The following is a 21,078-nucleotide window of genomic DNA, read 5'->3' as shown; positions in this document are numbered from 1 at the left end:
CCTGCCTGCAGCTCCACAGCCTCTCTTGCTCCGGTCTAAACAGCTGCAGGAGAGCCCTGGAGCGCTAGCGGAAAGGCAGCGTGGCCTCCTCGGCCGCTTCCCGCTACCTGCCGGGGAGGAAGAGGAGGGAGGGAAGGGTCAGAAGGCGGCCTTGTGGTCTGCCGCCCACTGAGGGAAGGTGCGGGCCCTGGGGTTGAGTTTCAGGGTCAGGTCCACGTTGCGGTCTGGTTTCAGGGCATAGAAACGGAACATAGCGGCCATTTCCTTGGCACCGGGGGAGCCACGTTTCTCATACTCGTCTGGAGAGATCTGCAGAAAGAATTGGGGGGGGGGGAAAAAAACCAGCGTTGGCACGGGGCAGGGGCTGCTGGGGCCTTTCCCTTAGACCCTGCAGGGAAAGAGGGCTGCGCTAGGGCCGCCTGCCGCATTATTTCCACTGGTGAGGTGGGCTCTGCTGCTCCGCGAGTCGTTTCGGTTGGGGTTGCGCAGAGGAAGCAGCAGCGTGAGGCGGAGGAGAGCCTTCGCCACAGCACACTGGTGGGAGGCGGGAGACCCAGGAGTGCCCCCCCAGGCCACCCTTCCTCCAGGTGCAGCGTGAGAAAGCGGGGTCCGGCACACGGCCGGCCTGGGCGCAGGCTCAGGCACCCACCCCGCTCTCTGCAGCGGCAGAGGCTCGGAGCGGGCACGAGGGAGCCCTTCCCCGCACCGGGGGACGAGCTGCGGCTGAGAGGGGCTAGAAACACGGGTGTGGGGGACACCGGAGAGCTCTGGGGAGCCCAAGCAACCCAGGCTGCCCCGGTCCCCCAGCACCCACCCTCCCTGCCTGAATCAAAGGGTGGCCCAGTTGCACTTGCTGCCCGAGGGGAGCGGCGCAGCCACAGCGCAAACAAAAAACCCAAGGCACGGGCAGGGAGAGGCTGCGAGCACTGTCACAGTGACACAGCAAAGCCCTCGGGGCAGATCCGCTGAGGGAGGGGCACTGTTTTGTAGGTGCCCAGCCCTACCAGTGACTGCCCCTGGCCCTTCTGGAGACCTCCCGCTTCGGCTGTGCCCCAGAGCCAGGCACAGACCTGCCCGGCACACCCATCAGCGGGAGTTGTCTCAGTGACAACACCAAGGAGGCCGTGACAAGGCAGTTTTGGTGCCAAGGTGTGCTCTGGTCGCACGCAGGGGCAGCGGTACCTGCCAGCAGCCAGCAAGAGCATCACACCCACCAAAGGACGCTTCCTACCTTGCTGGCTTCCACGGTCTTGCCGGTCTGCTGGGTGAGGACAGCGGCGTACTCAGCCTCGGTGAGCTTGCCGGTGCTCAGCCCAATCACTCGGCCGACATACTCCTCCGGGGACTTCAGCAGGGAAAGCACAACGGGCCCAACATCCTCCACGGCCATCCCATCCATGGGGGTGTTCCCCATGGGCAGTGCTGTACGGGAGAGACCGGTCCCAGTCAGAGCGCAGCCCTGCCTGAGGGAGCACAGCTCTGAGGAGTTTTCACCACCCAGCTTCTGAACGTGAGGTGAGGAAGAGCCAAGAGCGCCCACGAACGTGCCAAGAGCACCTGCAGGGCTGAGCAGCCCTCAGGTGAACGGCCGGAGCAGCTCCGTAACTCGCCTGAACCTGCAGCCCCACCTCCAACACCCCAACTGCAGGGAGCTGGGGTGTCCAGAGACGCACTGGGATCTGCAGAGCAGCCCCCGGCCCCGAAACGGAATGGGATCTTGTTTCCTGCAGGCCACCAAACAGGTCTGAAGGACCATAACGCAGCTGCAACTCGCTGTGGCCAAACTGGAACAGGCCTCTTTCCCCATCAGTCTGCGGCCCCAGTGGCTCCTCCACCCCTCTGCGCAGCGGGGACAGATGAGAACTACAGGAGAGTGACCTGGAGAGCAAGAGTCTTACCCAGGACAAAGGTATCTCCCTGCGGGGCCTTCTGCGGCTTAAAGATGGAGAGGAAGTTCTCAAAGTAGAACGGCAGTCGGATGGTCGTGGTGGGAACGCCAATTTTCTGGAAGTACTCCTCCACCACGCCTTTGCCGTCAAAGTGCAGCACCTCCAGCCGGCCCCCCGTCAGCTGCTTCACGTTCTCCAGGCCGCTGTACACGACGTGGCGCAGACCGAGGCGCTTGGACAGATCAGCGAGCCGCTTTCCCTGGGTGAGGGGCGAAGCCAGCCATGAAGAGGGGACCGGCTGGGACATGCGGGGGCTCTCACCGTCCCCACACATCCCCACTTTGTTGCACCGGGCAGGAGAGCAGGATACCACACGCTCCGCAGCATCTGGCACCCTGAGCCCTCAGCTGGGACCAGGGCTGAACAGACCCAGCGAGCCCTGTGAGCTGCCCAGGAGGAGCCGAGTCCTCTCTTACGCCATCCCGCAAGAGGAAGACCACACACCCTCCAGCTTCGGCGCTAGCTCCTCCACCAAGCACGCAAACACCGGGCCCTAAAGATCTGCCAGGGCAAACAAACCTGCCCTGACAAATCTTATCTTTTGTTCGCTGCCATCCAGGCTTGGCAATCGTGCCACTTTGCGAAATCTCTCCTGGGGTGAACACTGTCCTTGGGGAAGGCCCTGGGATTTCTTACACCACTATGCATTTTGGCCCTGAAGCAGCAAGTGCGGAGCACTACAGCACCGCAGGCAGCGACAGTCCTGGCTCAGCCCCGGGAAGGCTCTGTGGGGCTGAGTCCCACTCCTGCCACCCCGACTCCCGGCAGTGCCCTCCGCCACGCCAAGTCCCGTGGCATTTAACGACTCCCTGAAGGCACCAGATCCTGGAGCCACACGACCCCAAGGGAACAGGGAACAAGTTCTGGCTCTGCAAGAACTGGGACCTGGTTTGTTTGCGAAGCCTCGCAACTCTTCCGGACAGGCCGCTTGAACCGGCAGTGTCCATGCTCCTCAGGGCTGCACGAAGGGCTGTCCCACGACCCCCACCCTGACGCCACACGGCCGTCCCTCGATCCCCCCTCCCAGGCCATTCCGCAGGCGGTCCCAGCCAAAGCAAGCACCGGTACCTGCGCGATTTCCTTCTCCTTGCTGCAGTGCTCCCAGAAGTTGGTCACAAGAAAGGCCCCGTAGGCGCCCGCCAAGGCCTGCTCCAGCGACGGCTCGTCGTCCTGATCGGCCCTCACCACCTCGGCCCCCAGCTGCTCCAGCTCCTGCGCCTCCTTCTTCCTGGGGCTGCGTGTCACCGCCCGGACCCCGAAGGTCCCGTCTTCCAGCAGAGCCCGGGCCACGGAGCCCCCCTGAGCCCCTGCACGTCCAGACCCGATCAGAGCCGGGCCGGGACCGGTAGACCGAGCCCCTCGGTCCCGCGCTCTCCCTGTGACCCAAGGGCCCGCTCCCGCCTTCCAGACCCCCCGGGACCCCGCAGCCCGGGCCGTACGGAAGTTACCGGTACCACCGGCGGCACCCCCCGCCCCAGGCAGGGGCCGGGCCTTGCCCCCAGCACTCACCGGTCGCCCCGAACACCACGATCAGCTTCTTCCCAGCCATCAGGAACGGCGGCCGGTCGCGGGGCTCTGTCGGGGCGGGAAGCAGAGAGGTGGCACCGCCGTGAGGGCCCGGAGAGCCCGCTGCTCAGCCCCGGGCACGGAAGGAGGCGGGGGAAGGATCGGGGCCGGCTGCGGGGGCCCGGTGCCGCTCTCGGCGGGAGCCCACGACGGCGGGCGGCGCCGCGGACCGCCTCACCTCGGTTCGGCTCCGGTCGGTTCGATTCGGCTGGTCCCGAGTGGGTTCGGCTCTGTCCGGTTCGATTCGGCTCGGCTCGGCTGGACCCGAGTGCGTTCGGCTCCGCTCGTTCGGTTCTGCTCGCCTCGACCCGACCGCGCTCGGCTCCGTCCGGCTGGGCGGGGCTCGCTGGTCCATCCCGCTGCCCGGCCCCGCCCACTTGCCGGGATGCAGCGGGGCCCAGGCCGGGGATGGCGGCGCGTTCAGCGGCTTCGTCCTCGGTCACCCGAGAGCCGCTCCGAACCCCCCCGGGAGGGCCTGGGGGGGTCGTACCCCTTCTGCCCCTGGGAGCCGGCGGCATCCCCAGGCTTGCAGACCCCCGCGCCGCCAAGGCCGGGGGGTTGCGGGTCCTCCAGTAACGCGTTTTTCCACGTTCGCCTTGGTGTGGAAACACGGCTGTTCCCCAAAGAGCATCGCCCTGCTCCCTCCGGAGCCGGGACGGTTCGCTGTCCCCAGGGGAATGACTTCTGTGTCATTCCGAGCTTGGGGAACGGTCCCTGCTCGCCCCTTTGCCAAGCGACGCGGGCGAGGCCAAACAAGCGGAGTCATCTCCAGGGCTTTTCCAACTCCAGGCCACCTCACGGGCACCGCCGGGCTGGGGAGAGGCGGCGAGCGGGGGCCGTGCTCACCCAGGGATGGGTCAAACTCATCCTGCTGGGAACGCGGTGAGGACGTTGGGAAATTTGGGTTTGAAGCATGTAAACCAGCCTGGAAAATACAGGAGGGACGTTAGACACGGTTGCAAAGAAATAATTCAGATGCATTAATTAGCGTAAATGAAGGGTTATGAAAGCAGGAGGCACAGCCTCACTGCGGCTTCCGCACCATGAGGGATCTTCAGCTGCAGCTTACGGGGAAGGCGACAGCCGACGGGACTTCCCAGATGCCATCCCCTCCTGAAACCAGCTCCTGCCAGGGCCGGGAAGTACCAACAGACCTTGTGCTCCGGAGCAGGAGGGCTTGAACCCCTCCCCAGGCGCTGCCCTGGGAGCGGCAGGGTCCAGGCTTGGCCCCGGAGCCATCCCCGGGAGATGCACAGCCCGGAGCGGTGGCTGGAGGTCCGGGCTGCTGCTACCCCCGGGCCTTTCCCCTCCAAAAACCAGCTCACCGCATGCAGACGATCTGGCTGTGAGCCCACCTCACCCCCCGCTCAGCCGTCAGCCACCTCTCAGCTGGATTTGGAGGGAAAGATGCACAATTACAGATTCTGCGATGGCTTAATTAGAGCTACCTGCTAGACACAAATGGACCCCAGCAGGGCAAGTCTCACCTATTTTTTTTTTTTTTGTAATCATTGACTTCTGCTTACCCTGCCCTCTCCCAAACCACCCCGGCAGCAGGAGCTTTTGGGTTCAAAAAATACAGACCAGGACGGCAGCAAACCCCGTCGTGGCGCGCGATTATCCCGTTATTTTGCCGAGATGCTCGCCCCAGCGCTCAGACAGCCACATGATTCGCCTCAAGGCTGCTGTCCCACCCTGCTCGCCTGCCTTTAGGGGACTTCTCGGCATCGCAGAATTCATACGATGTGGCTCAATGCCAGCAAAACCTGTCACAGGATTTACAAATTGGGGTTTTTATAGAACAAAAAACGCAAATCATGATCAAGCCCCCTTACCTGAGCGGAGGTGAGGAGCTCGTGCTGGTCCCGCTGCTGCCAGCGGCTCTGGCTCCTGGGCGCCACGCGCTCCATCCCTTTGGAGAGAAACTCAAAATCTGAGAAAACATCCAGCGCTGGCAGGAACACGGCTTTGGAGGAAGGGGAGTTTATTCCCGCCCCTTTATTCTGCTCTTTCAAGAGACAAATCGAATTTTACTCGTGGAAACGTTGCCCTGCACGGCCTGGCCGAGGGCAGAGCTCCTGCGACACCAGCCTCTTCCACGGGATCTCCGCAGCGTTCCTGGCTAGCAAGGGGGTAACGCAGCCAAAATCCTTGGGTCTCCTGGGCGAGGGGCTTCACTTCGAGGAAATTTGGCGTCATTCGGACATTGGTCAGCCTGGTTTTTGCGGCTTTCCCAGGAGAAAGTAGCCGTGGCTGGGGAAATGGCCGCGCACCGAGCATCCCACCAGGACGCGACCCCGCGCCACCGCCGCGGGGGGTTTGTACGGGCTACGGGTGGTTACCGTGCGCTGCTGGTTTTCGGCAGATAACTCGCATCGATTTGCATAGGCGGCTGCCCTGCGTCGACAGGAAGGAAGATTGAGTGAGACTCGTGGCGCAGGAAGGGGTGAGGAGCAAACTGAAAGACAGAAAAGCAGCCAGTGGGCAGCGGCGGTGGGCCGCTGGGGAAGCCAAGCCCACCTTTTTCAGGTGCTACCCCGAGCATCGCCCCAGCCACCGGGTCCCATCACCTCCGCGAGTTCCCCAGGAGCAGGGGCCACCAACCAGAGGAGCTTCCACTTTTCTACCTTGAACTCGAGCATCCCGGCGAGGAGGGAGCAAAGCTCTGGGGATAAAGGGCTGAGCAGGGGCACGGAGGGGCCGCATCATCCCGCTGCGACGAGGATGCTCTCTCTGCTGTCCTGCTCCCACGCTGACCTGGGGAAGGCGGCACGAGGCCGAGGTAGGGTTTTGGCAGGGTTTTGGAAGGCCGCGGGGAGAAGGGAAGGTGTCGGGGGTGAGCCGCTGCGGGCCTCTTGCTGCGACAGCCGCATGAAATGGAGTCGCTGGGCCGGCGTGTGGCGGGGCCAGGAGGTCCCTAGGATGGGCAAGACTTGACCGACTGCCAGTGGTGCCACGTTAATGTCATTTACTGAACGCATTCCACTTCAAAACCACCTGAAAAAATTCCCCACGCATACCGCAAATAGAAAAGGATGAGGTTAGCAACGCACCATACGCATCCCCGCCGAGGCCGGCGTAGGTGGTGGAGGCAGGCTGGCGGCAGCTCCTTCCCCATTTTCGCGCCGGTGCCCTGCGATCCGGTAGGCGAGGAGGCCAGGAGCCGTTTGCGGGAGGAAGGTCCGCTTTATCCATCAGCCGCGTGCACGTCTGTAGCAAAGCGCCCCGGGGCCACCATCGGCTCAGGAAACGCATCACTTTTCATTTTGCGGCTCGCGAGGTGTGGCAGGACGCTGCGAGAGACCCGCTCTCTGAAATTAGCTTCGTTTTTAGCTGCTTAGAATCACCCGTGGGTTGATCTTTGCTTTTTTCCTGGTGAGGTCTGGTGCTGGGACTGCTGTGTTCAGCCCGGGGGTCCCTCACGGCTCCTCACCTCCACGACTCGCTATTTAACTCCTGCTCCTCCTGGGCCCTGTTATTCTGGTGTTTTGGAAAAAAAAAAAAAAAAAAGCCTGGTAGGGATTAGATTGGGCCTAGGGAGTCGCTTTATAATTGCAATTAATTTCGCTAGAATTAAATCCAGACCAAAAAGAAATAAGACTGCATCTGAAAGTCCCCAAGTAAGCTTAGATAACAGAGTTACGTGCAAATCTGCAATTTTCATAATTGGGTATCATGCAGAAGATACTTCACTGCTTGGCTTAATTAACAAAAATGAATAAAGTGACATCTTTTCGGTTCTGCCAAAAGGTGGCAGCCTGTATCCTGGCTTCAGGATCTGCTCAGCTGAGGGGGAACGGCTGGAGATGTTGGCCTGGGAGATGTTCCCCCTGTGCAGCTCATGGACCTCCAAGAGGGGATCAGTTTAGGTGGATGCATGGCAGGAAATAAAACCAAGCTTCGCGGGCGTACAGGAGCCCAAGATTTGCCGGAGGAAACCCAGCGCGCCAGGAAGTGGTGGGAAGGTCTCGTAGGGCTGGTTGCTCTCCGTTCCCATGTCTGGGGGAGGGAGAGTGGCTGTGAGATGGGTGTCGTGCCGCCGGGGTTTGGACCGTGCCGAGACACGTCGCCCTGAACCAGCGGTCTTTGAGGAACCAGCTGCACGGCAAACGCCGTGGTGATTGGACAGGGAGAAGGCAAGAGTCGGGCTGCGGGTTTCTGCGCGCTTCTGGGCATGGAGCTGCATGGGAGCGGGCATTTCTCTGCTCCATCATCCTTAATGATGCAATTATTCATTTGTATAAAAAGCTGTAAAAGTATCTAAACGCTGCAGATCAGCCCATTTTCTGGTGTTTTCCAGATGTGGGTCCCTGCAGCCGGCCAGGAGCTCTGGCCCAGCACTTTGGTGCCCATCTAGACACCCCTTCAGCCCTGTCCCCAGCCCACGGCAGCAGGTCGGGTCCCCGAGGCTCTGCTGGCTGGAAAGCCCTGCCCAAAGTGCCAACCCACACCCCCTGGGGTGACAACCACAGATTTCCGACTGCCGAGCGTCACAGCCTGATGTCACCCTGGTGCTGCTGGCGTGGGATGGTCCCGAGTCCCAAAGCACAGGGTGATGGATCTGTCTGGGGGTGGATGGCTGCTGCATGAAAACCACAGCCACCTCCCGGCAGGAGGAAGATCTGAGAGGGCAGGTAGAGCAGCGAGGCAGTAAGTATCCGTTATCTCCAGCCACCTTTGTGCTGTGGCTATCCCGGGACTGTCCCTTCCTCTCAGATCCCTGGCAAGCTTCCTTTGGTCCGTGTTGGACTTCCAGGAGCAAAAGTGCACGTATGTAATTAGAGCCAGAGATGAGTGGAAGCAGCTACGGCTAGGTCCGGGTTTTCCAGTGTTGATGCCAGGCAGTTTGGATCTTGGAGCAGGACACGTGGTGATGGAAAAATGCAACAGCTATTTGGTAGAGGGCTGTTCGTGTGCATGGTCAGGGATCTTCCAGCATGGTGGCTGTGGCTCCCAGGCAGTGATGGGTTTTGGGCATGGACCCTCTGCCAACAGGCATGGTGGGACATGGGGATGGTGCGACGTAGGGTTGAAGCTGCTAGAAGAACACGTCAGCGTTGACTGGACAACCTCAGATGGGAGGATTTCCCCTCTTGGGCCACGTCAAGCAGAAAAATCATTAATGCCAAGTTCCTGACAACAAAATTCCCTGTTTCTCTCCCTGGGGCATGCAGACGCCATTCACCAGTTCGGCTGGGCAGCCTCCTGCCCTCCAGCTTCTCATCCCAGTGCCCCTGGAGATGCAGGCAGCGAGGCAGGGCAGACACAAACCATCGCTGGAACGCTGCTTCTCCAGGCACGCATCCCGGCCCGGCTGCCAGCAGCAGGATCACATTTTGAAGCAGCACCAGAGGACACCATCAAATAATCGCCGGTGTTAGAGGAGGCTTCCCCCATCAAAGGGCTTCTTCTCGCCAGCCGCGTTGCGGAGAAGGGTTGCAGGGAACATCGCTGCAAAGCAGCAAAAACTCTTTCATTTTGGCTGCCTCTGGGTCGCACAGCAAAGATGAGAGATCTGGGGACTGCTGCGTGCAAAGACTCAATTGAACTTCCCAGGCCAGTTAGAGACAAGAAGACATCAAAGGGTGAAAGTTTTGCCCACGGAGCTCCTTTAGCTGACAGTATCTCAATATCCCCGGGAGTGCACAGCAAGGCAAGCTGCTGCCGCGGCCCTGCTGCTCCCTGTGTGGAGAAAAAGCGCTTTGCTGTGGTCACCATCACTCACCCCACTCCGTAAGACGTGCTGCAACGGGGTCTCAACACGAGATCCAGCCAGCGGGGTCTGTGAGGGACTCGGCTTTGGGAGACGCTGTGCCTGGTCCTCCCTCCTGCAGCCTGGCCACCATCCACATGGTTGGGCTGTTGTGTTTTCTGGTGGGAGAAACAAACCTCAGCACAGATCTCCTGGCAGGAGGGTGAAGGGCAGTCTGCAAAGGGGATGTCCCAAGCACCTTGACCTTGCGCCACAGATCAGAAACTCTACCAGGTTTCCCTGGTCAGGCTACGTTGGTGCTTTCTCCCTGGAAGGGGTTGGGTTTGACCAAAGGGAGTGAGCGTTACCTGTAGCTGCACCGAAGCCCCCACGGTGCCCACGTCCCGCCCAGAAGCGGGTTTGGGCAAAGGCAACGCTGCCTGTGGGCAAGGACCTCCCTGCAGCACCTCTGACCAGTGCTTGTGGGGGGAATCGCATGGACCTAGAGCATCTTGCAGGCCAGGTGGAGGTGAGCAAAGGATGTCATGCCAGGGCACCGGGACAGCGCGTTCACGTCGCTGCCGTGATCAGACAGTTCCCACTTGGACACAGCCAGCTCCCGGCGATGACATTGGGGCTGGCGGAGAGGCCGTAGCACAGTGCCACCTGCCAGCACAGGTGAAGCTTGGAGCATGCTCAGGCGTGGAGGTGTTTCCCTCTCCACCTCTTCTTGAAAAACGATTGGAATCAGTGAGCAAACGCACTTCTTAAAAATAAAACACCGAGCCCTCAGCGTGGTTTGGCAGCCGGCGAGGGGGAGGGAGCAGGTAGGTGCTCCTTCTCCGGGCAATGATTCACCAGCGCTGCAGAAAGCGGAGCAGCTACAGAACTCTGCAACAGGATGTGGTGTCAGCCGCGCTCAGCGAGCCCCGACGGAGGCTCTGGACGGCGGCGAGGGGGGATCGAAACCGAAACGAGCCCTTTGTCGCTCTACCTGCTGCCCCACAACTTCCTTCACAGTGCAGAGGAGGAAGGGAAAGGCGCGGGCGGTTCACAGCCCTGCTGTCCCTCCGGTGACAGCGATGGCACTCAGGTGCGCACCAGGTAGCCCACGCGTGGCACGCGGGCATCGCCGGGGCAGTTAATGCCATCGCTCTGCCCGAGAACGGCTCCGGAATAAGCGGTGGCGGTGAAGGCACCGAGTTTGTCTCACGGGAGGTCCTGGCTGTGCCCCCTGCAAGGTCTGCGGCGCCGGGGACTCTGGGCTTAGCCAAAAGCTAACGAATGGACCCTTGGCTCAACCACAGAGGCACCACGTTAGCTCAAGGTGGGCCCTCTCACACTGCTCCTGATGCTTTTCCTTTTCTTCCACCAGGAGGATGGATAAAGGCTGAGGAGCCTCAACTGATGCTGTGAGCCGGCTGGGGGGATGCGGGGTGGTCCATGGGACGGCCGTGCTGCTGCCAACACAGAGCTCCTCACCCCGGGATCACCCATGTCACGGGAGGCCTCTGATGGAAGGTGAGTGGTGGCTGGGCAGCTGGAGATCCATCATCCTGGGCGAGTTTCGGATTAAAAAATGGGACCAGGTGGAGCACCAAGGTGTGAGGGTTGACAGTGGTTCCTAGTCCAAGGGCTTGGCACAGGGGGAACAGCTGCCTCTGAAGAGAAGTGATCTTGCTCACACTTCTATCTCAGCCTGCCACAGCTTTGGGATGGGATCATCTTAAGGAGGTTGCTCTGGAGGGCTCCAACTTACCCCCTGCTACCTTCAGAGTCAGATGGGGGTGCTCCACTGCTGCCTGTTCCCATCACCCCCAAGCAACGTGCCCAGGGCTTGTTCGAAACCCAACTCTCCTGCTCTCCTCTCCTGCAGAGGCTTGGATCAACCGCTACCGCAAGCAGCTGGTGAGGTCCATCTCACCCCAGTTCCTGGAGGAGATCATCTGCTATCTGCGGAGGCTGGACCTCCTCACGGTGGAGGAGGCCGGCCGGGCACAGGAGGCGAGCTCCCTGCCCGAGCAGGTGAGGGCGGTGGTGGACATCCTGGCCAGCAAGGGCAGCTACGCCTCCCAGGCCCTGCAGACCTTCATCGAGACCACCAATTCCCAGCTCTACCTTCACATCACTGTCTACGGTAGGCAGTCCACTTTGGACCCAATGAGGGGTGTCTGCGCACGTGTTCTGGCTGTGGGTGATTGATGGAGCACCCCAAGATGTGCATGGAGCTGGGGAGAATTGGCAGCTCCCATGGGAGTGTCCGTGCAAGTGATGGAGCCATCTCGGAGTTTCCGCTGGGAAGGACACAGCCAGGGGTGACAAGGGCTTTCTGCCAGGTCTAAGGGACCTTCCTCCAGCGCCCTCGCTGCCCTCAGCACACCTCTCTAGGCAGCCCGACGAGTCTTTTATGTCCTCAATGTCCATACCACACCAATCACTCCCAGCAGCTGGATTGGGAAGAGGGGGACAGCAGGAGGAGGACGGCTGGGCATTCCTGACCCCATCCGTTGGTGGCTGCCCCAACTTCAGGCTCTCCTCACCCAGAGAGGTTTCCCTGGTTTCCCTCCCAGTTGGAAGGCTCCAACCTTGACTGGTGTCTGCTCTGAATCTCTCGCAGCGCCATCCCCTGCTTGTCCAGCCTTTGCTGGAGGGTTTAAATTATGCTGTTCTGGGGCCACGGTACCTGAGCCACGTGAGCAGGACAGGTCCAGAGGTGGTCACCCAGGTTCAGCCAAAAGTCCAACTCAGACAAGTCCATGGTGATGAGGGAGGGCTGAGGTCAAGCCGGGGAGTCCATCCAGAGGTCAGGAGGGCAACTAGGTTCAGACACAGTCCAGTGGTCACCAGGCAAGTGCAGAGCGATGGGGTCCAAGGTCAAGGTCCAGATCAACAAGGTCCATAGCAGGGTCAGGTGTGATGGCGCTGTAGACAAGTGTTCCTACAACATAGCTTAGGCAGGGGCTGAAGGCCCTGGCCTGAACTTAAATGGGCTCCCGGACCGATGGGTGGGACTGGTCAGGTCCATTAGTGTCCTCCGGGCCCTGGCACATACCTTCCTGCCCAGACGTAAGGCCTCCATGTGGTTTCCCTTCTGCACGGGCATGGCAGGAAAGTGAAGCAGCATCTCTCATTTGCATTTGTGATTACCGTCCTCCTCCTCACCCCCTCATTTCATTTCTCTCTGTGCAGAACCCATGGTGCAGAAGCACCTGGAAAGCCTCCAAAGCTACTACGGGAATGGCTTAGAGACGGATTCCCTCCAGCGACTCACGAACCTGCTGCTGGTGGAAGGCTTGACTGACATCCAGCAGAAGGAGCATGACATCCTCCAGATTGAAGCCACCAAAGGCCTACGAAATGTATCCAAGAGCATCCCTCTGGAGAAGCTCTTCCTGCCTCTCTCCAGGGTCAGCATCCCACCTCGGATCTCTGTCACCATCGGAGTGGCCGGGATTGGCAAAAGCACACTGGTGAAGCTGTTTGTCTACACCTGGGCAAAGGGGGAGATCAACAGGGACATCATCTTTGTGCTGCCCCTCACCTTCCGGGAGCTCAACACCTACGAGAAGCTCTCTGTCGAGAGGCTCATCTGCTCGGCGTTCCCTCACATCACCGAGCCGAACTGCATCTCAGCGGGAGCCGTCAGGACCCTGCTGATCCTCGACGGCTTGGATGAGTTCAAGACTCCTCTGGATTTTTCCAACACGGTGGTATGCACCGATCCCAAAAAGGAGATCCAAGTGGACAACCTGATCACCAACATTATACGAGGCAACCTGCTGCAGGAGGCTTCTGTCTGGGTCACGGCGCGGCCAACAGCAGCCAGCCAAATCCCCAGTGGGCTTGTTGACCGGATGACAGAAATTCGAGGTTTTGGAGCTGCAGAGATGAAGGACTTCTTGGACCAGATGTTCCTTGACAACAAAGACCTATCTGGCCAAGTCCTGCATCACATCAGGGCTAACAGGTCCTTACAAGTCCTGTGCACCGTTCCTGGCTTTTGCTGGATTTCTGGCTCCTCCATTGGTTATTACCTGAAAACCAGCACCGATCCGTCCCAAGAAACAGCTGCCGTCCCCAGGACCCTATCAGAAATCTACTCCTACTATTTTAAAATGGCTCTGAGCGGTGACTGGTTGGAAAAGTCAAGGGAAACGCTCCGGATTGAGCAGGCTGTGAACAACAGCAAGAAGATAGTGGGCAGCCTAGGCAGGCTAGCCTTCTACGGGCTGATAAAAAAAAAATACGTGTTTTACGAGCAGGACATGAAGGCATACGGCATTGACCTCTCCTTGCTGCAGAGCAGCTTGTGCAGTCGACTCCTACTCAAAGAAGAGACGCAGTCCTTCACAGCCTACTTCTTCTCCCACTTAACCATCCAGGAGTTTCTAGCGGCTATTTATTATTACACAGCTGCGAAGCGGGCAATATTCGACCTCTTCACGGAGAGCGGGATGTCCTGGCCCAAGTTGGGTTTCCTCAACCACTTCAAGAACGCTGTTCAGAGGTCGCTGCAGGCAGAGGACAGGCAGCTGGACATCTTTGTGCGTTTTCTCTCCGGGCTCCTCTCCCCGCAGGTGAACAAGCTGCTCTCTGGGTGGCTGGTGGTGAAGGACGAGCACAACAGCTTCAGGAGCCAAGCGATCAGCTTCCTCCAGGGCTGCCTGAACACCGACTACGTCATCTCCTCGCGGACAGTGAACACCATGCACTGCCTGCACGAAATTCAGCACATGGAGATCGCTAAGACTGTGGAAGAAGCAATGAAGAACGAGAGCCTGGGCGGGATGCTGACCCCTGTGAACTGCTCTGCCCTGGCTTATGTCCTGCAGGTCTCCGACATCTGCGTGGAGGAGACAAACCTCTCCAACTGCCTCACCTACAATGTCTGTAAGAGCCTGCTCTCCCAGCTCCTCTTCTGCCACAACCTCAGGTGAGCCCTGTTGGGATTGCACCAGGAGAAGCAAGCAGGGATGCTGGGCCGTGACTCAAAATCCCAGGTCTTGATAGGAGACATGGCCCCACCAACATCATCCATCAGCTGAGAGCCACCTTGGGGATGGCACTGGGTCAGCTCCACTTCTGTACTTGAGTTTTTCCGCCCGTAATGGGCGATGTCACGGGAGGGTAGTCCTTTCTCCCCTTTGTTCGCCAAATTCTTTACCTCTTTCCTCCTGTCTTCTCCAGGCTGGACAATAACCGGTTTAAGGACAACGTGATGGAGCTGCTGGGCAGCGTGCTGAGTGTGAAGGACTGCCAGATACAGAAGCTCAGGTAGGACCTGGCCCCAGGGGTTCCTAGGGACGCAGAGTGGAACTGGGGGCATCTAAAAACCAGGGTGAGGGTCCTCCAGGAATGTCTCTCCCACTGGCTCCCCAGGGTGCCCAGTGAGAAGGACAGCCCCACGTGATCTCCTGCACCCAGGCATGGTGACCTTACCTATGGTGTCCTCGCGGTGGCTGGGCAGGCTGTCTTGTGCAGCCTTCCTGGGACCGCTGCCTCCTCCCCGCTCCTAAAAATTTGTGTAGAAATCCACGGGTTATTACAACAAACTGCTTCCCAAGGTCATGGCTGTTTGCTGGACACCTGAGGCTCTGCACGGAGCACCTGACGCCTGGAGAGGACAGGGTCCCAACCCCTGCACAGGGAGAGGTCTCGCCCTGGACAGATGGGTCCCCACTTTCCCCACCTCCCTGCCCTTCTTCGTGGCTGCGCATAGAGTCCTCCATGCTGCAACCTGAGCTCCCTTTTCATTACATGAATGAATTTTAAGTCTAGAAACTCCCCTTCCACCCTGTCCTGGCAATCCCCTGCCTGGTGTCCACCCCAGGAGAGCATCCACCGCTTTGCACGGTTGCTCCACAAACCAAACGCTCCCCATGGCTTTCCTCTGCTCACCCATCCCATCTGCATCCTGGGATGTGCCAGGGGCTCCAAGAGCCTCTTTCTCCCCCTGAAAAAAATACCCGATTTTTCTTTTTCTGGGCAGCTTGGCAGAAAATCAGATCAGCAACAAGGGAGCCAAAGCACTGGCCAGGTCACTGATGGTCAACAGGAGCCTGACGGCACTGGAGTAAGTGTTTTCCCTCTACCAGCTCCTGCCACGCAGGCTTCCCCTGTTCCCGTGGCCGGATCCCACCTGCCTGATGTCCCACCCTAGCAGTACCTGTAATTTGGCTGCGTGGACACATTCAGCTTAAATCGGGCACACGCCGCTCTGGCTTTGGTAACCTTGGCTTTTCTGTCTTGCCTCAGCCTGCGGAGCAACTCCATTGGCCCCACTGGAGCAAAAGCGCTGGCTGATGCGCTGAAAAAAAATAAAGTCCTGCTCTCCCTGAAGTAAGTCTCAGCTTCTGCAGCACCTCCAGGAGAAAATCCATGGGACGAGCCCCGTCCAGGCCGCTTTTGTCCTGTTGTGGTTCCCTCCAACTCAAGGGCCAGGGCGTGGGGAGACCTTGGGCACAACCTGGTACAAGCACAAGTGCAGCCAGCAGAGACCCTGGGCTGGGACCATCCTGCCTCTCAGTTTCCGTGGGTCCAGGTTGAGGTCCATCTCTTGTGCAGGAGCTCAGAGCGCTGGTGCACGGGAAGAGGTGTCTCCTATAGCAGAAGGAGGGAGGGGAGGGATGCTCAGGGGCCAGACGCCCTTCTCACGCCAGGGACGGGCGCAAGCAAACGCCAGGGCAGGTGGTCACTGCGCACGGCTTTGCTCCTCTCTCCTTGCAGCCTGCAGCACAACGCCATCAAGGAGGACGGTGCCAGCTTCCTGGCCAACGCCCTGTTGGCCAACCACGGGCTAACAACCCTGCAGTGAGTGACCAGGACCTGCTGTCCCCCATCCCGGCCACCCAGCAGACCAAGGTGCCGCCGATGGTGACGTGGCACCCGATACTCACGGGTGCCCTCCTTCACCTTTGCAGCCTGCAGAAAAATGCCGTGGGAGCCCACGGGGCCAGGAAAATCGCAGAGGCGCTGAAGCAGAACTGCAGCCTGAAGGAGCTGACGTAAGAGCAGCACGGAACAGAGGAAGGGCAACGCTGGTGCCACGTCTCCCGGGATCTGCGGGCAGGAGAGACGGGCAGGGGGCTGGGCCATGCGCCGCGGGCAGGGTGGGTGCCGCCAACGCCTGCTCTTCCTCTTGTGTCTTAGACTCTCCAGCAACTCGGTAGGAGACAGCGGCTCGGTTGCCTTGGCCGAAGCTCTGAGGGTGAACCACAGTCTGCAAAGCCTCGAGTAAGTCCCCCCGCCATGCCTGATCTCCCGCTTGCCCAACAGAGCCCAGTCCAGCCTCCTCACCCCAGGAGCACCTCCCAGGCTCCCTCCCCTGCCCCCAGAGCCCCCTGTACCACCTCAGATCCTCCCCATGTCTCTCCCACTCCACATCCCCTGGCGCGACACGGAGCCATGCATGGTAAACCCCATCACCTCTGCTCAGTGGGGCCGGGTGCTGCTGTGGTGAGAAGATGCTGGTTCTGGCTTGGCTGCTCCCAAAGTTGGCCCTTTAGTCTTGCGCGCCCCCCCCCCCCCCCCCGTCTTCTGTGGCTAAGAGACACCTGTTTCCCACTGAAACCAGCAAACGAGCATTTTTCACCCCAAACACGACGCCACGGACTAAACGCGATGCCAAGACTGGCCTGTCCTCACACCTTCTCCCATTTGTCTCAGTCTCCAGAGCAACTCCATCAGCAGTGCCGGGGTCACCGCGCTGACAGCGGCGCTCTGCTCCAACAAGGGGCTCATCAACCTCAAGTAAGTGACAGTCCCTCTGGCCACCCTGGCCAAAAGCTGCCGCGGGGACACGGCCTGCGAGAACTTTTCCTCGTGCCTGGTTGTTTCCACGAGCGCTCTGGGATGTTGAAAGCAGCCTCTGCCCCTCCTCTGGCTGTGAGCATCTTCTCTCCATCGTTAGTGTCCTCCACTTGGGACAGCATTGGTTCAGCCGTGTCTGGCAACGAAACGATGGCAGCAGGGACGGGAGGCTGGGAAAAGGCTCCGATGGCATCGGTGCTCGCAGCTGTAGGAATGGGGCAAGGGGAGCTGGGGGTGAGCTGATGCCCTGCTTGGGCCGCTCCTCCCCAGCCCAGTGTCTTTCCCCAGCCTGCGGGAGAACTCCATCAGCAAGGAGGGGGGACCGGCCATCGCCCACGCCCTGCGGGCCAACACCACCCTCAGGAAGCTGGAGTAAGTCCCATGGGACCCATAAGGGCACCCACGCTGCTGCGTGGTGTCGCTGGAGGTGTCCCAAACTCCAGCGTGCTTGACTGATGTCCTCTATCCCTTGCCTGTAGCTTAGCAGCGAACCTGCTGTATGACGAAGGCGGCAAGGCCATCGCTTTAGCGATGAAAGAGAATCGGGCGCTCACGTCCCTCCAGTGAGTCTCCCCTTGCATGGATGCAGTGCAGGGACACCGCTCCTGGCCCTCAGCCCCTCCAGGCCATGAAAAGTGGGTCACCCTTCCATGGGACGCGTGCTGTGCCATCCTGGATGGACCCACGGGGTCTCGCACATGGGTCACCTCCCACCTCCACCATGCCAGATGGGAGCTGAGCCTGGAGGGGTCGGGGCATCCTCACAACCCCAGGCTTCACCTCCCGTTTTCTCCTGTTTGCAGCTTGCAGTGGAACTTCATCCAGGCAAAAGCTGCCACGGCCCTGGCACAAGCACTACAGTCCAACGGCAGCCTGGCCAGCCTTGAGTAAGTGGGAACACGGGTGGGCAGGTCCCAGGCAGGATCTTCTTACTGGGACCTGCCCAAAGACTCTGCCCTCACGCTGCTTTGGGCGGGGGTGGCTTTGCCTGCTGCCTCCCCCACGTGCTCCAGTCCATCCTGCGTCCCCATCGCACGTCCCTGGCTGGGGGTGCTGTAAGTGCCTGATGGCCTGGGGATCCCCAAAGCCATTCAGGAAAGCCCAGCACACGGTGCCTTCTGCTCGCTGCCCGTCCCCCAGCTCCTGGATGCCCAGGGCCACAGGCAGACGCAGCACTTCTGTGTCTTAGCTTGCAGGAGAACGCCATCGGAGATGAGGGAATGGCTGCCCTCTCTGCCGCGCTCAAGGTCAACACAACCCTGGCAGATCTCCAGTGAGTATCCAGGCTGCGGCAGGGCCCTGGCATTGCAGCCTGTCTAATTAACTTCTCTAATTAGCATACCACGGCCACCTCACGACATATGCTGCATTGTCCTTGTTCTCTTGCAGCCTACAAGTGGCTTCAATTGGTGCGGCTGGCGCCCAAGCCCTGGCAGAAGCCTTGATGGTCAACAAGAGCCTGCAGATCCTGGAGTAAGTGCTCGGTGGGGCCACCAAGTCCCATGGCCATGACACCGCTCCCTGAGGCCGTCCAAGACTCTGGTCCTTAGCTCAGCGCCACTTCCACCCTTGCATCGTGTCCTACCAGACTTGACTTGCTTGTCCCTTGTCTCGCTGGTGTGGGGCCACCTCTCCCACCTCCTCCTCTCGCCCAGGGACAGCACGGGGCTGTGCTGGGCTGTCCTTCCTCACCGCCTGCCTTCCTCCGCAGCTTGCGGGGAAACTCCATTGGCGTGACAGGGGCCAAGGCGATGGCCAACGCGCTGAGGGTGAACCGCAGCCTCCGACGGCTCAAGTAAGTACCTCACTCCCTGGGGTGGGAACCAAAAAAGAGCCTTTCCAGGCCTTCCTGGAGGGAGCAGCAAGGGGACAGACAGGCCAACAGTGCCCTCACACATCATACGTTCCTTCCTGGTGGCCACATCTCCCTGGCGGGTGGTTTCTGACCCTCCTGCCTCCCGCAGCCTGCAGGAAAACTCCCTGGGCATGGATGGAGCCATCTGCATCGCCACCGCTCTGAAGGGCAACCACGGCCTCACCTACGTGAAGTAAGTGGCTGCTGAGCTGGATGCTAAGGCAAAGCTGAGGAGCATCTCTCATACCCGCCAAGGATCCTGCTCGGTCTCGTGTCCAAGCCTGAACTCCTCTTCTTTTTGCTCCCAGCCTGCAGGGGAACCGCATTGGCCGGTCGGGAGCCAAGATGATCTCCGACGCTATCCGGACAAACTCACCCAACTGCGTTGTGGATGTGTGAGGGTGCCTGGCTGCAGCAAGGAGGTGGCCTGGTGGGTCCTTTTGGCCACTATGCCTCCGCAGGAAGGTGCTCTGCTCTCCGCGTCTGTCTCTGAGGAGAGCTGGGGCAAAGAGAGGTCCTGAGCTTCTTGGCACAGCCCAGGAGGACCTGAGGCCTCTGGATCAGCACTGCAAGAAGGCCAAGACTCGCTAATGTTGAAAGCTGAGGGATGTGCGACCACGTCTTTGTTCATCCAGGCCCCGGGGGAGCTTCAAGGAACGGGTGAAATGCACAAAGGAGGGAGCAGGGGCAGATCCCACATCAGCCCTTCTCGTTTTCATGGATAATTTACCTGCCGCTGCTGGCAGCAACCCCCTCCTGTGATCTCCATGGGGTTACAGCGCTGTGCTCAGAGCCCGCCTCAGACCAGGCGCATCCTGACCACCCCGGAGCTCTGCTCTTGTCCCAGCCCAAGTCGCTGCAGGCAAACATTGCATCCCAGCCGGGGCTCCAGGGCTCTGCTTCCAGCACCAGCTCTTCTCCACCTAGTTCTGGCAGGGATCCCAGGAGAACTGTGTAAAACACCAGCAGGATTCACAGCAGCCCCTTCTCACCTGGCTACGTACATCCCGGTCCTGCAGGCTTCCCCTGATGTCCCAGAGATGAGGATTGCCATCTCCTTGCTCAGATGAGTGCAGGGCTTTGGACGGGGGCACTTCAGAGCAGGGTCCTTGGCAGTGAGCGCAACCTCTGTGTTTGCCGTGCCCTCAAATAACATGTTGGTGTCAGCTGAGTGTGACTGAAGTGTTCGTTAGTGCTGTTCTCTATCCAAGCCTCTTGCAAGAGTCAGGCATTCCAAGGCACAGGAGTGGAACCATCTAGAGAGATCTCCAGCACACATGTCCAGGTGCTACACCAGAACTGCCTTATCATGAAGTTCTGCCTCTCCAGTACAGGCTGGACTTCTTGGGTCTCCTGCTGTTGTCCTCAGTGACAAGCTGCGTGACCTCAGGATGTGTCTTCCCAACGTCCCAGCTGCAGGCAGGGTCCTCGCCTAGCAGGTCACCTTTTGGGCAGCTGCTGAAGCAGAGGTGCCAGGTGATGCCCTTGTGCACGGGGCAGAGGCCCAGTGACTCTCCAGAAGGTGCCAGGTTCACAGATGGACCAGTAGCCGAACCATGCAACCCCTCCAGAGCCCCCTCAGCCACTGCCCACTCTCTGCCCACCCTGAGCCATGCTGCTGCTGCAGTCAGGGCAGCGAGCGACTGCTCGGGGACCTCTGTGGGCTGATCCTGCAGAAACTCTGGGCTGAGCTGTGCAGTATGTACATACTTGGCAATAAACTGGTTCCTAGCTGAGAAGACGCCTTGCGCTGCCTTCCTCTCTTGGTTGTGGGTCATTAAACGTGACGTTTGGGGTGCACTGTGCTTCGCTGCCCTGGGTGTAGACCCCACACCCTGTACTGGTGTGACAAGAGGTCTCACGGCTTTTCCATGAGGTGTCAGGGGCTGGCACAGGCTCTCCAACAGGATACGGTGACACCGAGTCATTCATCATCATTTCAGGACAGACTGAGGCTCAGGTCCAGCTCTGCCCACAGCCCGTGCCTAACCCTGAGCTGAAACGTGACCTGAGAAACCAAAGGAGAGAGTGACCAACAGCCCCAAGCCAGCTCCTGTGCCCTGCAGCTCCAGGAAACAGGGCTGAACAACAATCTGAAATATATTTAATCGATCTCCACGCACACGTACGTAACCTGGCTATACACAAACACTTCTGAGCTGAAAGCATCAAGTGCTCAGGGCGTGCATTTCCCCTGGGAGGCGGCT

At 59.8% G+C, this 21,078-nt stretch overlaps 2 protein-coding genes across 3 annotated transcripts; one reads left to right on the top strand and one right to left on the bottom strand.

Annotated features, from left to right (window-relative positions):
• Positions 1–5: 5 nt before the first annotated feature.
• NMRAL1 (NmrA like redox sensor 1) lies at positions 6–3,821 on the bottom strand. Its single transcript, XM_086759708.1, has 6 exons — positions 3,694–3,821; positions 3,459–3,524; positions 3,018–3,256; positions 1,899–2,148; positions 1,232–1,422; positions 6–309 (listed from the first exon to the last, which is right to left on the bottom strand). Exons 2-6 carry the CDS (start codon positions 3,496–3,498, stop codon positions 139–141), a joined length of 891 nt encoding a protein of 296 aa, XP_086615834.1. The 5' UTR covers positions 3,499–3,524; positions 3,694–3,821; the 3' UTR covers positions 6–138.
• Positions 3,822–6,214: 2,393 nt separating this feature from the next.
• On the top strand, positions 6,215–20,449 carry NLRC3 (NLR family CARD domain containing 3). Of its 2 annotated transcripts, XM_086759742.1 has the most exons (19): positions 6,215–6,297; positions 10,583–10,728; positions 11,084–11,344; positions 12,397–14,140; positions 14,395–14,481; positions 15,197–15,280; positions 15,463–15,546; positions 15,934–16,017; positions 16,128–16,211; positions 16,357–16,440; positions 16,873–16,956; positions 17,305–17,388; positions 17,496–17,579; positions 17,820–17,903; positions 18,206–18,289; positions 18,406–18,489; positions 18,728–18,811; positions 18,981–19,064; positions 19,180–20,449. In XM_086759742.1, the coding sequence occupies exons 2-19, from the start codon at positions 10,722–10,724 to the stop codon at positions 19,268–19,270; spliced, it is 3,282 nt and encodes a 1,093-aa protein (XP_086615868.1). In that variant the 5' UTR covers positions 6,215–6,297; positions 10,583–10,721; the 3' UTR covers positions 19,271–20,449. The 2 variants fall into 2 exon arrangements, with proteins under 2 accessions (XP_086615868.1, XP_086615869.1); XM_086759743.1 differs by lacking the exon at positions 6,215–6,297 and having other exon boundaries at positions 10,680–10,728; positions 11,084–11,232.
• The last annotated feature ends 629 nt before the right edge of the window (positions 20,450–21,078 follow it).

The sequence above is a fragment of the Chlamydotis macqueenii genome, chromosome 15, assembly GCF_036417535.1.
Source record: "Chlamydotis macqueenii isolate bChlMac1 chromosome 15, bChlMac1.mat, whole genome shotgun sequence".
NCBI lineage: Eukaryota > Metazoa > Chordata > Aves > Otidiformes > Otididae > Chlamydotis > Chlamydotis macqueenii.
Note: the sequence above shows the minus strand (reverse complement) of the source record. Positions and strands in the feature narration are given on the sequence as shown.

Excerpts from the sequence above, each read along its gene's own strand:
- NLRC3 (XM_086759742.1), top strand. Across the intron at positions 11,345-12,396 it reads CCTTCACATCACTGTCTACG|AACCCATGGTGCAGAAGCAC; the intron begins GTAGGCAGTCCA and ends CTCTCTGTGCAG. Across the intron at positions 18,490-18,727 it reads AAGAGCCTGCAGATCCTGGA|CTTGCGGGGAAACTCCATTG; the intron begins GTAAGTGCTCGG and ends CTTCCTCCGCAG.
- NMRAL1 (XM_086759708.1), bottom strand. The coding sequence starts at position 3,498 with ATGGCTGGGAAGAAGCTGATCGTGGTGTTCGGGGCGACCG. Across the intron at positions 3,257-3,458 it reads CGTGGTGTTCGGGGCGACCG|GGGCTCAGGGGGGCTCCGTG; the intron begins GTGAGTGCTGGG and ends CTGGACGTGCAG. Across the intron at positions 2,149-3,017 it reads AGGAGAAGGAAATCGCGCAG|GGAAAGCGGCTCGCTGATCT; the intron begins GTACCGGTGCTT and ends CCCCTCACCCAG.